Raw genomic sequence first — 16,086 nt, forward strand, 5'->3', positions numbered from 1 at the left:
GTAATGCTCTCCTAGTTTTCTTCCTACCTCTCCTAGCTGCTCTCCATCTCCCATCTAAGCACCAACTACTTTCTATAAGCTCCATCCTGCCTTCCTTCTACTCTGTAAGTTCTTGCTAGGTCACCCTCTCCCAGATCTCCCAGCTCAGGGCTGTAAATCCAACTGTCAAATGGACACTCTTGTTTATATGCCCTTTAAACTCAGTATATGCAAAACTATCTGACCTCCCCAGTGTGACCCAACCCAATCTTCCCATATATTAACAACTTAGAAAATGGCACTATCATCCATGTAGGTATCCAAGCCAAAAATCAAGTCATCCTTGACCCTGCCCCTCTCACCAACCTTCATTCATGCAACACAGAATCACTATGCCCTGTTAGTTCCTCATGGCCCTGTTAGTTCCCCTCCTTCCTAATTCATCTGCATCCTAACATTTTTAACTTGCATTACTATAACAGACTTCTAACCCGACTTCCTGTCTCAAATCTGTTCTCCACACCCCCATCAGAGGATCTCTGAAAAATGCAAATCTGATAAGTAGCTTTCTATAGCTGAGGACAGAGCTTCTCTCTCATCTAACCTGTCCCCACCACACAAGCACCCTCCATTGCAACTACAATAAACAACTGGCAGCTCCCCAAAACTCTATGCTCTTATTCTCATCCTGTTTCCTTTAACCAAATATTTTTGTCCTACTTTTTTTTTTTTTTTTTTTTGAGATGGAGTTTCACTCTCGTTGCCCTAGCTGGAGTTCAATGGCCCCATCTCGGCTCACTGTAATTTCCACCTCCTGGGTTCAAGCGATTCTCCTGCTTCAGCCTCCTGAGTAGCTGGGATTACAGGTGCCCACCAGCAGACCAGGCTAATTTTTTGTATTTTTAGTAGAGACAGGGTTTCACCACGTTGGCCAGGCTGGTCTCAAACTCCTGAACTCAAGTGATCCACCCGCCTCGGCCTCCAGAGTGCTGGGATTACAGGTGTGAGCCACCGCGCCCAGCCTTGTCCTACTTCTAAACCTGACGAATCCTTACCTGTTTCTCAAAGTTCGACTTACATTCCATCTGCTCTAGAAAGCAGATGTGAGCCCCTCCTTGACTTGACTACCCTCCTTGTCTCCACTAAGCTGGGAAAGTGCCTCTTCCACGGGGCCCTTGTGCATTCCTCCAGTACAGTGCTGATCACATATTATTATAACCCTATATTTACGGGTCTCTCTCCCCTACTGGATTACAAACTTTTAGGGGACAAGGAAACATATTTTGCTTGCCTTAGAATCAGCAGTGACTAGCAGAGAACCTAACGCCTTCAATATTCAATAAATTTTGTTCACTGAATTAATTTTATGTTTTTCTAATAATCTGATTTTTTTCCCAAGCACCATATTCCCACTTCAGCCACTTTATATTATTTCCTAACATATTCTTGAAATCCTGTCATATATTTCTCAACTATCTTAAGCCATATATATTTTTTTAATAGTTTTTTGTTTTGTTTTTTGAGACAAGGTCTCACTGTCACCCAGGCTCGAGTGCAGTAGCACAATCTTGACTCACTGCAGCCTTGACCTCCTGAGCTCACGCAATCCTCCCACCTCAACCTCCTGAGTAGCAGGGACCATGGGTGCACACCATCACGCCCAGCTAATTTTTGTATTTTTTGTAGAGATGGGGTCTCGCCATGTTGCCGAGGCTGGTCTCAGACTTCTCGGCTCAAAAGACCTGCCCTCCTGGGCCTCCCAAAGTGCTAAGATTACAGATGTGAGCCACCGCACCCAGGCCTTAAGCCATATATTAAAGTTTCACTCATGTCTATTTGAGAATCACCATCCCAAAACCCTTGATCACAATTTAGCAGGCATGAAAAGTTAGTCTCACAGTTTAGAGCAACAAGAAAATCCTCTTGTGACACTGGTTGTGTCTTGTAACAAAATTCTTGAGGTAGAGGCACTAGAAGTGCTAAGAAATAAAATAAAAGTCTTAAGAAATGCAGCTTTTCCCACAAAAAATTCATCACATGTTCAAGATGCAGACATTATAGACTTTCTAGTAGAGGTTATAGCTAATAACAATTAATTTGTATAAAAGATTAACAGGCTAAAACTAAAATTATGTTAGTAATCTTAAATATTAAAATACGTACTTTTTGAAATTTAATAACTCAAAAATACCTAAACTAGAAAATATATCCTACAATAAACAAAGATATTTCTTAATAAGAAGAAAAACGATCTTTTCATTGTTGCATGCTACATTTTAAAATCAACCTTAAAGTTTACATAATCCCTAACCTTTTAGGGAATGGCAGAATTACAGTCAATTGAATACTCAATAGACTTAAAAAGATACTTCTAGGCTAATGAGAAATATGGCTCTATCAACCTTAGCAACAATTCTATCTCTTGAGTGCAACTTTTCAAAAATTTCAAACCTACAGTGTTTTCATTTCATGTGATTTCTGACTATATGAACAATAAAAATCAACCAAAGTAATAAAACAATCCCTGAGTTTACTAAAGCAGAGCAACAGAACAGAGGTATCACCAATAGAAGCAGCACCCATCTAAACGATGAAATGTGCACCCCACACTAGGCCTGTCATGTCAGCTGTTAGCATTGAGAAGCCAAGCACGATGACCCGATGAGGCATGCACAGTTTAATGGACACAACAGCTTCAGCTAAAGTACATTTCTTTTGAAAATGCATCTCTTAAAAATCAAACAGATTTCACTTCAAAGTAGAATCATTATTGAACACACACCAACATGTGACTGAGTATGAGAAGTAAAACAAACAAATCTCAAAAGAAAAGCATTTTCTAAAACTTAAATGAAATGAAATGTAGTATTATCTTTATCACTTACACACATCTCACACTAAAAAAACCTAAGAAGAAATTTCTGGACTGCTTTGAAAAAAATCATCCCCTAAAAAAAAAAAAAAAAACAAACTAGATTTTTTTTTTCAATCTACTTTCTAGAAAGAAATGCTAAAATGACCATGTAAAAGGCACTGTCTGATGGGATCTTGCTCTGTCGCCCAGGCTGGAGGGCAGTGGTGCGATCACAGCTCACTGCAACCTCAAATTCATGGGTTCAAGTGATCCTCCTGCCTCAGTCTCTTGCAACCCTTATCATCAAAATGTAAGAAACTAGTATGAAGCTCCTTGATACTACTTTCATGATTAGAAATATTCTGCTTTGGCCTGGTGCGGTAGCTCGCACCTGTAATCTCAGCACTTTGGGAGGCTGAGGTGGGTGGATCACCTGAGGTCAGGAGTTCAAGACCAGCCTGGCCAACATGGTGAAACCCCATCTCTACCAAAAATGCAGAATTAGCTGGGCATGGTGGCACTCGCCTGTAATCCCAGCTACTCAGAAGGCTGAGGCAGGAGAATTGCTTGAAACCGGGAGGTGGAGGTTCTGGTGAGCAAGACTGCACCACTGCACTCCAGCCTGGGCAACAACAGCAATACTCCATTTAAAAAAAAACAAAAAGAAAAAGAAAGAAAAGAAAAAAGGAAATATTCTGCTTAAACTGTCAAAGTTCACAGAAGACTGATACATTCTCGGGACCTTGGGAAATATCCTACTAATTGTGTGGCACATCTGACCACAATGTCACAAAGAGGCAAACTTCAGTGTGTTCAGAACACACTTATTACTGTCAATACATACCCAAGTCATTTAGAGAGATGAGTCAATATAGGCATACCATTGTCTCCTACCTCTAAATTGGGTTTCAAACCACAACAAAACATTCTTCATGATTCTAATGGTGACTTGGGTTTGCTCTGATGACTGGTATTGATTGAACAGACAAGCAAAATGGCCCCGTCAGACAAACTAGAGCACAGTCCAAAGGCCAAAGCCAACCTTCAGACTGTTTCTGTATAGCCCTTAACTGACAGTGGATTTTACAAAAAACAAAAAGAGAAGAAGAAATGCAACCAGGCCTGTATGAAATTCTCAAAGCCTAAAATATTTCTTAGCTGACCCTCTACAGAAAAAGTTCCTGAGCCCTGCACTACACCATAGCTTAGCAGCTACACAGAGACCGCCCCCAAAATTTTTTACAATATATCTTAGTTATGTTATTTATACTTAAAGAATTAACAATCAAAGGTAAATTAAATTCAAGGCAACATTAAAATGCATATAAATATTAAGTTTAAAGAGTAAGTAAAATACTCTTTTAAGCAACAAAAGTCTGTCACAGACTTTTGAAAATCTTCACAATCTATGTCTACTTGCTTACAGATGCATTCTGAGAACTCTAATTACTATTGGATCTGTTTCTTTGTATGTGTACCAATTCTGCACTGCACTTCACTAACATTTACAGGCCTGCCAAATTGAGAAATTTAATTTACCAGCCTTCATATCCAGGGTTACCTTTAGGTGAGAGTATCACCAGAAATTCCAGAATTCTCTAGCACAGTAACTACTTGTCACATGTTAGGCAGGTCGCAATAAATTATCATTTATATCTTGAAGATCCTTCAAAACTCTTGTGTAGTTGTGTACAGAACACATCAATAGTGATCTGGCTGATTTACATTCAGTTTGTAAATATCCCTATTTGAGTCAATAAATATGATATAACTTTAAAGATTTAAAAAAACAGAAAGCTCAGAAGTTCCTATAAAAACATTCTACACTATCTTACCACTGCCTTACTGCAATCTCTTCTTTTCATACCTAAGGGCTTTTTACACCATGAGCAGCAAGTGTTGCCACTAATGATGTACCAGTTTCCTTTACATTTCTTTGTTCACTTTTTTTTAATTATAAGAGCAATATATGGTCATTACAGAACACTTCAAAAGTAGAAAAAACTATTACAACATAAAAATCACCTGTTAGTCCATCAACCAGAACATTTTGCTTTAATTCTTTCCAACATTTTTATACACAAATACATACATGTATGTGTATAGGCATCTATATAAAATTAGAATGGCAATAAGGTGTTATAACTAGCATATTTTCTTCCCTAATATTATATCATGAGCATCATTACTGTATTAAAAATTCTTCAAGAACATAATTTCAAGTTATATAACATTCAATCATATAGCTATATCATAATTAACTTATTCTTCACTACTCTTTGAAAGACATGTGTCCAGAGATCTTTGACCTGATTATTGCTTCATTATGATTCCCCATAAGTAGAACTGCCACAACAAAAGATTCAAACTTAAGGTCCTTGATACAAACCGCCAAACAGCTCTCCAGATAGATCACACAAACTGGGCTGGGGCAGGGGCTCATGCCTGTAATCCCAGCACCTTGGGAGGCCAGGGCGGGTGGATCACTTGAGCCCAAGAGTTCCAGATCTTCCCTGGGCAATATGGCAAAACCACATCTCTACGAAAAATACAAAATGAAGCCGGTGTGGTGATGCACACCTGCAGTCTCAGTCACTCAGCCTCTCCAGTTAGGCTGCAGAGGATCACCCCAGCCCAGGAGGTTGAGGCTGCAGTAAACTAAAATCATGCCACTGCATTCCAGCCTCGGTGACAGAGTGAGACCCTGTCTCAAAATAGTAACAATATTTTTTTTAAAAGATCACACCAACTTAGTTTGCCATCAGTGCTAATATTTTTAAGGCCCTCTCATACTGGCTTTGAAAGCCTTTCAAGATACTCGAACAGTGCACTTTCAACTATCCAGTTTCTTTTTTTTTTGAAACAGGGTCTCTCTCTCTCACCCAGGCAGTGATGTAATCACAGCTCACTGAAGCCTAGACCTCCTGGGCTCAAGCAATTCTCCCGGCTCAGCCCTCAAGCTGACACACGTCATGCCTGATTATTTAACTTTTTGTAGAGATGAGGTCTCATTATGTTGCCCAGGCTGGTCTCAAATTCTTGAGCACAAGCAATCCACCCACCTCAGCCTCCCAAAGTGCTACAATTACAGGTGTGAGCCACCACGCCCAGCCTTAGATACTCGATCAGTATTTAACCTCTACAATTTTGTAGGGTTTCTCCTTTTATCCATTCAGACTAGTTTCCGCTTTTAAAAGATTATTCTGAATATAATACTGCTAAGCTTTTTGGGCTTTACATGCACATTCTAAAGTAATGGAATGATTCATAAACCTTAATAAAATATTAAACAAATAAAAGTTAATATACAATTTTTTCTGAATTCCTACTATGATACTCAAAAATAGTCTCCAGCATTCCGGTAAGCTTTTAAATTCTATTTAATCCCAATATTTATGATTTATCATGGTGTTCTTTCCTAAGGAAAAGGAATCCATGACAATATAAATAATACAGATGATACAAGTCACTGTCCTTCTTATTTAATAAACTAACAGCCTACAGACACAAGTGATAAAAGCCTTTTAAGAGACCATCAATGGGCCAGGATTTAGTCTTAGAGTAATGAAAACTATACTCTGACTTTGTAAATTTTACATGTATTTAATTTGAAATTAGGTATTTTCAAAAGTTAAATCATAACTAATCTATAAATAGGGTAACCAAAGTATCTGTAAGTTTTCACTTTCTTTTCCTTTTCTGAATATACTCTTAATGAGTGTTCAGTATTTATTATTAATACTAATGATAAGGAACCATAAGGCATCCTGGAGAAGAAAAATATGCTGGTTCAGCTGTATTTAAAAGTAAAACTACTTATAAAAATGAATTCAGGTCTCATAATTGTGGGTCAGTTTTTAAGGCCTGTCTCCAGTTTATCCAAAACATATTAACAGACAGCTACTACCAAATACAACTATTTCACGAACATCTTCCCTCACCCTAACTTTCTTTTCTGAGATTTTTTTTCCTAAAATAATTCAAATAAGCTTTTGATTTAAGCACTTGCTCTTAACCTGTGGCATATGGATAAAATGTAAAATATATTAAGGTATTTATAAGCTGCTATAAAGCTATTTTATTATCAACTCGTTTTCCTGAAAATCTAAATAATTTCATTCTTAAAACAACTTTTCAAAATATGTGGTCTCTTTCAGTTGTTGTATATCTGTCCAACAAATATTCATTCAGTGCTTGCTACGACTACCATTGACTGAAAGCTCCTTATGAGCAGGAACCACAGATTTATACTCCCGGCATGTGGCAAAGAGCTTGTCCCCTAATAGATGTTTAGTAAGGTCTTATAGAAATGAACTATGTGCTAAAAAAAAGGGATACCATGGTGAGCATGATAGAGTTCTTGCCTTAAGAAGCTCATATTTCATTTAAAGATAGAATACAGTTATTTAATAACAACCATTTACTACCTGTCTTCACTTAGGCACACTTCCATTTTAAAGATTAAAAATACCATTCAAAGGGGAGCGTTTTTGTTTTAAAGTGTTTCTAAAGTAACTTACTTGCTGATTTCTTTATACTGGGCTATCTCCTCAATATAAAGAAGGTCATGTAACCGTGACTGATAGTTGCTCTTGGTCAATGATTTGTCTAAAACAGACTGGGTAAATAGCTGGTCAGCAGAGAGGGGAATTTGGTATCTGATAAGAAGGCTCTTCTCCAAATCAGTAGTTTCATTAGGTTCAAAATCTATAATAGTCTTAGAGGAAGAATCCCAACGTTTAGCTGTGGTTACTAGCTGCTGTTTTGCATGCATCAGGTATTCGAGATCTAAATGGAAACAAAAAACACATTTATAAAGAAACAGAACATTAAAATTTTTAAATAACATTAAAATTCTTAAATACATTACATATTCTTGTATGAGAATTGTATATGGTAGAGCTGAAATTCTTAAAAACTTAACAACACAAATACCCATTGACTGAGTATTTTCCCCATATCAAAAAACAAAACAAAGTAACATTAGTATAAATCCATGTTTCAAAAAAAAACTTTTTATAGAAATTAACATTAATATTAGAAATATTAGACTATATAATTTCTAGAAATACTAGAAATTATTAACATTTTTAAAATACAGATTAACATTTAGAACTTAACTCTTCGGTCAAGAGAAATCTGATCTGCATGAAAAAGATATGATAAATTCTTCATAGGTTTTATCAGATGATAATCACCTTCTCTTCCTACTACCAATACCCATCCCATTATAGAAAGAGAAGATCAAAAACTGTAAGAAGTTAAATCTTTTCTTGTGTGATAAAGCACAATGAAACTACAGTATCTTAAAGTCAACTTACTACAAACAAAAATCTTTTAGAAAACATTAATGTAAAACACTGCTAAGTCCTTATGAAAATGCAGTACAATGCCATTCAAATGTCATTTCCAAAAAATCCAGGTTAGCCTCCATTAAATTATACTGTAAGTAGGGCATAATGTCAAAACAAATGACTGTTCAAGTTCTGACATATCAGGGGAAAAAAAAGTAGCACAATACCAGCACAAGATGAAACCCATAGTAACATCAACTCTAAGCACTGGGTTGGCTCACTCTATATGGAGAACATGTTACTTTTCTATTGAGTGAAACATACATATACCCATAAAAAGAAAACTTAACCAAAAGAAAAAAAAATGTAACCTTACTGACATATTACACCAAGATTTTGACATAATTGGAAAGACGGTTTCACAACTCAGATTAAAATTTTAGGAAGAAATAATTAAAAGTTAGACAAAGATCAGTCTCCAAAGTACAAATTGTCCTAAACTCTCTTTGAAATGACAACATAATGCATAATTGTCATGTCTTTTTTAGTGAGAGATTTGGCAACATTTAAATGTTACGTATATATTATAAATGTGAGCCTAGTCATGCACCAAGATTAGTGACTCAATAGTGGCAAATAGCTTATGCTAATAATCTTAATAATTTCTAACCTTTGCTCCTTGAAAAGGCATTTTTACATGCCAGTTTTATTTCTCAAATGGCAACACAAATACCATTACAACGATCAAATGGAAAGATGGTCTGCTTATTAAAAACTTACACTTTAAAAATACTCTGGATTGGGGCTGTGCACAGTAGCTCCTGCCTGTAACCCCAGCACTTTGGGAGGCCGAGGCAGGAGGATCACTTGAGGTCAGGAGTTCACGACTAGACTGAACAACATAGCAAGACCCTGTCTCTTAAAAAAAATAAAATAATAAAATATATGATAAAATTAGCTATCATTAAAAAAAATACTCTGGATTGATGGTCTGTCTTTGCAATAGCCTCACAAGCAGAAGTTTCCTAATGTACACTAACCACATTTTCTTCCTAAATCACGTTGACAGCCAGGTACAGTGGCTCACACCTATAATCCTGGTACTTTAGGAAGCTGAGGTGGGAGGATCACATGAGGTCAGGAGTTCCAGAACAGCATAGCCAACATGGAGAAATCTGGTCTCTATTGAAAATACAAAAGCTGCCGGGCACGGTGGCTCAAGCCTGTAATCCTAGCAGTTTGGGAGGCTGAGGTGGGTGGATTGTCGGAGCTCAGGAGTTCAAGACCAGCCTGAGCAACACAGTGAAACCCAGTCTCTACTAAAATATAAAAAATTAGCCAGGAATGGCGGTGTGCGCCTGTAATCCCAGCTACTCAGGAGGCTGAGACAGGAGAATCAGTTGAACCTGGGAGGCAGAGGTTGCAGTGAGTCGAGATCGTGCCACTGCATTCCAGCCTGGGCGATAGAGTGAGACTCCATTTCAAAAAAAAAAAAAAAAGGAAAGAAAGGGAGGGAGGGAGGGAGGGAGGGAGGAAGGAGGGAGGGAGGGAGGGAGGGAGGGAGGGAGGGAGGGAGGGAGGGAGGGAGGGAGGAAGGAAGGAAGGAAGGAAGGAAGGAAGGAAGGAAGGAAGGAAGGAAGGAAGGAAGGAAGGAAGGAAATACAAAAATTAGCCAGGCATGGTAGCAGGCGCCTGTAATCCCAGCTACTTGGGAGGCTGAGGCAAGAAAATTGCTTGAGCCCAGGATGTGAAGGCTGCAGTGAGCCGAAACTGCACCATTGTACTCCAGCCTGAGTGACAGAGCAAGACTCTGTCTCAAAAGAAAAGGAAAAAAAAAAAAAAAAAAAGACTTTGAAATTGAAAACTGCCATAATTATCATTCATTAGATCATAGCTACAAAAAGTATTGAAATTTTATAAATGCCAATACCCCTAACATAGATTATACCATCACTAAAGATCAGGGGCTAATTATTATCAAAATAACAAGGAGGTATATAATTTTTGTCCTTCACTCAAAAGCCAAAAAGAGAAATAGCATATTACAGTGACATATCAAATAACCAACTCTTTAAAAATAAATAAAAACTGCCGAGCGCAGTGGCTCATGCCTGTAATCCCAGCACTTTGGGAGGCCAAGGTGGGTGGATCATGAGGTCAGGAGATCGACATCATCCTGGCTAACACGGTGAAACGCCATCTCTACTAAAAAAAAAAATACAAAAAATTAGCTGGGCGTGGTGGCGGGCGTCTGTAGTCCCAGCTACTCGGGAGACTGAGGCAGGAGAATGGCGTGAACCCAGGCGGCGGAGCTTGCAGTGAGCCGAGATCGCGCCACTGCACTCCAGCCTGGGCTACAGAGCAAGACTCCATCTCAAAAAAAAAAAAAAAACACAAAAACAAAACTTAGCCGGGCATGGTGGCATGCGTGTGTAATCCCAGCTACTTAGGCAACTGAGGCAGGAAAATCACTTGAACCCAGGAGGCAGAGGTTGCAGTGAGCCGAGATATCGCCCTGTGGCACTCCAGCCTGGAGACAGAGCCAGACTCCATCTCAAAAAATAAATAAATAAATAAATAAATAAATAAATAAATAAATAAATAAATACTAAACCCTACATAATAGTAAGGAATCTATTTAGTATGTAGTTTTTAAAGGAGATCTAACTACTCTTTGGTGGTGGGGAGACTGTATTTCATAATTTTATTTTACATTTCACTTTAATAAAATTAATTCAGACTATGCCTAGATTACTATTATGTTCATATACTTTAAAAACTCACTAGTGATTCCTAACCGATGCTTAAGTAGCTGAGACAAGAACAAACCTAAAATGACAGAGCTTTCCCTTGAAAATGCTTTTTGAATCACCTACCTAATATACAAACAAAATGCAGAAAGCTTTTCTACTCTGGGTTAACAGTATTTAGGCTTTTGGGGAAAAGTGGCATGAGCAATAGTAGTGTTTGTTTTTCTCATTTTATCTATATAGTACCAATTCCCACCTTGATTTTATGAAATTCTTAAATGCTTGTATCAAAATATCACACATACTTCATAAATGTACACAACCATTATGTATCCATAAAAATTAAAAATTAAATGTTAAGTGTCTTTAGCAGGTAGCACAGGAATTTCAAAACAATTCTCAAACAATGCTAAATTTTATTCCATTTACTTTTTTTGATGACTTTAAACACAGTGCAGGGGAAAGGAAAAGTAGAGGAGCAAAAAGAATCTTGAAAAAAAATCCACACATGCCAGCAACAAAAATCCTACAAACTACTGATCTGTCTTCAACTCGGATGTCAAAAAATGAACTGTGGCCAGTGACTACTACTAAGGATACGGTATGCAAAACCCATTTCTCTTTCCCTACTTCATCTGAATTTGAGTCAAACTTCCAGCTCCATTCCTCTCACTTGTACAAAGAAACTTACTAAATGGATTTAATGACCCACCTAACCTACAGTGCTTAAAGGTCACCTAGTAAATAGAGGAAGGACGTGGGTCCCTTATGGGGACACTGGGCATGACTCCTACTGGGGCTCTTTGTCATCTCCACCAACAGCACATGCGTACCTGCTAACACCTCAGCACTCAGGGCAGCCTGAGACAGTGCATACTTGGCATGCATTTTCTTCAGCCTAGATTAGGCTAAAGTGAAAAACACTGGAAAGTTGAGAGGTGGCTCATGCCTGTAATCCCAGCACTTTGGGAGGCCGAGGAAGGCAGGTCACCTGAGGTCAGGAGTTCAAGACCAGCCTGGTCAACATGACGAAACCCCATCTCTATTAAAAATACAAAAAAAAATGAGCCAGGCGTGATGGCTCGTGCCTGTAGTCCCAGCTACTCGGGAGGCTGAGGCAGGAGAATCACTTGAACCCAGGAGGCAGAGGTTGCAGTGAGCCAACATTGTGCCACTGCACTCCAGCCTGAGTGACAGAGCAAGACTCGGTATCAAAAAAAAAAACAAAAAGATGAGAAGTAAGCAGGTTAGGATCAATTTCATAAAATCATTTAGGAATTTAACTTTTACACTGACTTATTAACCAATTCCTATAATAATAAATCTCAAAGCAAACTCAACAGAAATTACAGACCTATGGAATGTGTTACCCTGAGATGTGCTAGGCAAAAACTATAAACAGATTTTAATAGCAATCTGTAAGAAAAAGTTAAAGATAATTAGAATACACCTAATCTTTTGAAGATAATAGTCTTTTGAAGGGGTTCCGCTATCAAAAATAGAATTCAAGGTTGAAATAACTAGTCTGACACAAGATACATTTCCCAACTTCCCTTGGCCTTCTGACCCTGAGAATAGCAGTGCCTGCATTTCAACCATATCTTTACTATTCTAATAAAGCATCCAAAGGGTGGGTTTGTTTCGTCTTGAAGTATACAGTACAGCAGACTTGAAAAATACCTTTAACAGAACCTGGAGGGTAGATAAGAAGAAAATAAGGGGTGGGGAAATCGAGTGTTCTAAGTATCCAGCACAAGGGCTGACATGTAAGAGGCAGGCAATAAATGGGTGTTAAATATGGAATTTATTAAAACCTGCTATATTTATCTAGGAGTTAGACAATGAGATGAAATGCCTCCTAATTCCAAAATCAGATACCACACTCTTCCTTAGAAAATATTTTGGTATGTGGCTTTACAAATCTTGACTGCCCCAATTAACAATAAAATAAAATCCCACAGTAATCCCAAACGACCGCTTCAGTGATCCATTTCTATACCCTTTCTTTCACCCAAACTGCCACATGGAAGCAAGGTAAGTATCTCTCAGCTTGTCCGTGTTAACTGTCCCTATTTCTCTCTCTGAAAGAGGCTAACAAAAAGTTAAAACAGCAGAGTAAGAGCATTAAGAAATACCTCATGCTTTTGGCCGGGCGCGGTGGCTCAAGTCTGTAATCCCAGCACTTTGGGAGGCCAAGATGGGTGGATCACGAGGTCAGGAGATCGAGACCATCCTGGCTAACACGGTGAAACACCGTCTCTACTAAAAATACAAAAAACTAGCTGGGCGAGGTGGCGGGCGCCTGTAGTCCCAGCTACTCGGGAGGCTGAGGCAGGAGAATGGCGTGAACCCGGGAGGCGGAGCTTGCAGTGAGCTGAGATCGGGCCACTGCACTCCAGCCTGGGCAACAGAGCGAGACTCCGTCTCAAAAAAAAAAAAAAAAAAGAAATACCTCATGCTTTTTACATGCTTCTATTCAGTTTTGTTTCTTTTATTGACAAACTAAGTCTATTTTTCTATTACTTTTCTGATTACATAACATTATGTAGATACGTAATATGCTCTTCACTTACCAACAACTTTGGTAGTTGGGAATACTTTCTAAGATAGACTAAACTTTAATGCTAATGTTAACATAGACAGCTAGACTCAAACTAGAGATATATATGATATCAAGTGTCCATATTTAACCACAAGAGTTCATTTTCAACATGCTGCTTCCAGATACTCAAAACAGAATTCCAAATCAATTTTGCCAAACAAAAATTTTCCATTAATCAAGTTGTGGTATAAACCATAAGAATGCAGTCTGTTTTCTAAACAGGGGATAACTCACTAGCTTCCTTCCTTTGCAGATGCCTTTTGCCACGTATTTTTGAAAAGCCATATCCTTCGTCCAAAAACTCTTTTAGTATATAGTGTCTTTTAATGAACCTGAATCTCCCCAACAAGGGAAAAAAAAAAAACTAGAAAAAGCAAAGAGTTTTTTCCTAAAGAGTTTCCAGGATTGCCAAAATGACTAGAGAAAAAAAAATGTTTGTTCATGGCCTACAAATAGAAAAGGTCTGGATGCTTGAGGTATAGTGACAGTAATATTAAAAAAAGAAAGAAAGAAAGAAAGAAACCTAAAACCTATGTTTATCTTCCTCCAATTCAAATTTGAATTAACTAAAGTAGGATTTTTAGTTCAATACTGAACAATGAACTAAATAAATATAAATATTTGCTATATAACTTGATTTTAAGTTTCAATGAGTAACACTAATGTAACTAAGTTACACGAATATATCAGTTTGACAGACACTGAGAGCCAAGGATTGAGCTACACTGTGATTCTCTAAGAGAGAAAGAATGCATGCTGCATTTCTAAACTTACTTGTACAAAGAATTCTACACCTTAGGTGTTACTATTAATTTTAGTGGAACACAATTTAGAAAATGCTAAGCTAACAGACAGCCTAGCATGGTCCAAATTTATAACTTTATGCAAGAGAAATATGTTTCCAGCATTCATTTAAGGACAAAAACTTGCTTTAAAACAATGAACAGCCAATCAAGTGGAGGAGGCAATAAATATTTCCCACTGAGAAGGAGTAATCTCTAAAAAAAAGAAACATAGGCCGGGCACGGTAGCTCACGCCTGTAATCCCAGCATTTTAGGAGGCCGAGGCGGGTGGATCATGAGGTCAGGAGATCGAGATCATCCTGGCTAACACTGTGAAACCCCGTCTGTACTAAAAATACAAAAAATTAGCCGGGCGTGGTGGCAGGCACCTGTAGTCCCAGCTACCTGGGAGGCTGAGGCAGGAGAATGGCGTGAACCCAGGAGGCAGAGCTTGCAGTGAGCCGAGATTGCACCACTGCACACTCCAGCCTGGGCAACAGAGTGAGACTCTGTCTCAAAAAAAAAAAAAAAAGAAAGAAAAGAAACACACTGGCCGGGCATGGTGGCTCATGCCTATCATCTCAGCACTCTGGGAGGCTGAGGTAGAAGGATCACTTGAGCCCAGGACTTCAAGACCAGCCTGAGCAACACAGCAAGAACCTGTCTCTACAAAAAAAAAAATTTTTTTAATTAGCCAGGCATGATGGTGTGCACCCATAGTCTCAACTACTTAGGAGGCTGAGGTGGGAAGACCACTTGAGCCTAGGAGTTTAAGGCTGCAGTGAGCTATAATTGCACCACTGCACTCCAGCCTGGGTAACAGAGCAAGACTCTGTCTCTAAATAAGTAAGTAAGTAAGTAAATAAATAAATAAATAAATAGAGATATTTCCTAATCCAATTCCAGTTTCATGGAATCACTATGTTTTCTTGTGTATGCAAAAACCAAATTATATTATAATTTATAATATTTTGAAAACTGTTTGGAAATATGACAGATCCCAGACCTAATTCAATTCCCAATTGCATTTGGCCAACTTATACCTGGAATGACACTTTTCTCCTAATTTCAGGCCAAGGAAGATCCATTGATGAACTGGCTGAGGATGAAGATCAAATTAGCCAGGCTGTCAGACTGTCACCAATTTAACAAAGTAGTTATCTTGCTCTCAATGTCTCTGAATGTTGTCCACACAAGTATTCCAGGAAAAGATACAAAATAGGACACTGCCATTTTACATTTTTATTGTCTCAGAACATTTTATAAAATTGTAAATTTCACATAAACAAATTGTTTGCCCGTAAACATATTTTCTGCTGACAAAGACTCTCCCATGCTAATCAAAACACTAACTGTAATAGTACTAAGATAAAAGCAAGAAATAAATATTACACTACTTATATTCTGCTTTCACTTCTTCACAATTCTGTTAGGACTCTCCACATAATCACACTGAAACCAATGTAGTCACGTAATAAAAATTTTAAGAATTAACAAAATGGTAAGATATTCAATGACATCAATTTTAAGGGTAGGGAAGTTATCAAAGAGCTAAAAATTAGCATAAGTCATTATGCTGATGACTAAAAAAAGTTAGCCCAATGTCATCTAGCTTGACTAAAACCTAGATCTAAGTTTTCCTTTCCCCAACTTTCAAAATCTTACATAAGAAAATGCATTTTGTAGATTTCATAATGTTCGTTATTTTTCCTTTGTCTTTAAACAAATTTCACTATGTGAAATCATGTTAATGTTTCCAAATTAGTTCAAGAAAATGCTTAAGTTTTTTCAATTATTTTCTATCACAAGATTTAAAAGTAAAAT

The 16,086-nt window shown here is 37.9% G+C and overlaps 1 protein-coding gene across 7 annotated transcripts in view; it reads right to left on the reverse strand.

The window, feature by feature from the left end:
• The window catches only part of LOC105469033 (helicase with zinc finger), a 187,913-nt gene that overhangs the window by 110,506 nt on the left and 61,321 nt on the right, over positions 1–16,086 (reverse strand). For all 7 annotated transcript variants that reach the window (XR_011615959.1, XM_071083493.1, XM_011719558.2 and 4 more), the window contains one exon: positions 7,354–7,621. Coding sequence is in view for 6 of the 7 variants with exons in the window: in XM_071083493.1 (XP_070939594.1) it covers positions 7,354–7,621 (268 nt within the window). In the remaining variant the exon portion in view is untranslated. The remainder of the gene's footprint in view (positions 1–7,353; positions 7,622–16,086) is intronic.

This window comes from Macaca nemestrina, chromosome 17, assembly GCF_043159975.1.
Source record: "Macaca nemestrina isolate mMacNem1 chromosome 17, mMacNem.hap1, whole genome shotgun sequence".
Classification (NCBI taxonomy): Eukaryota; Metazoa; Chordata; class Mammalia; order Primates; family Cercopithecidae; genus Macaca; species Macaca nemestrina.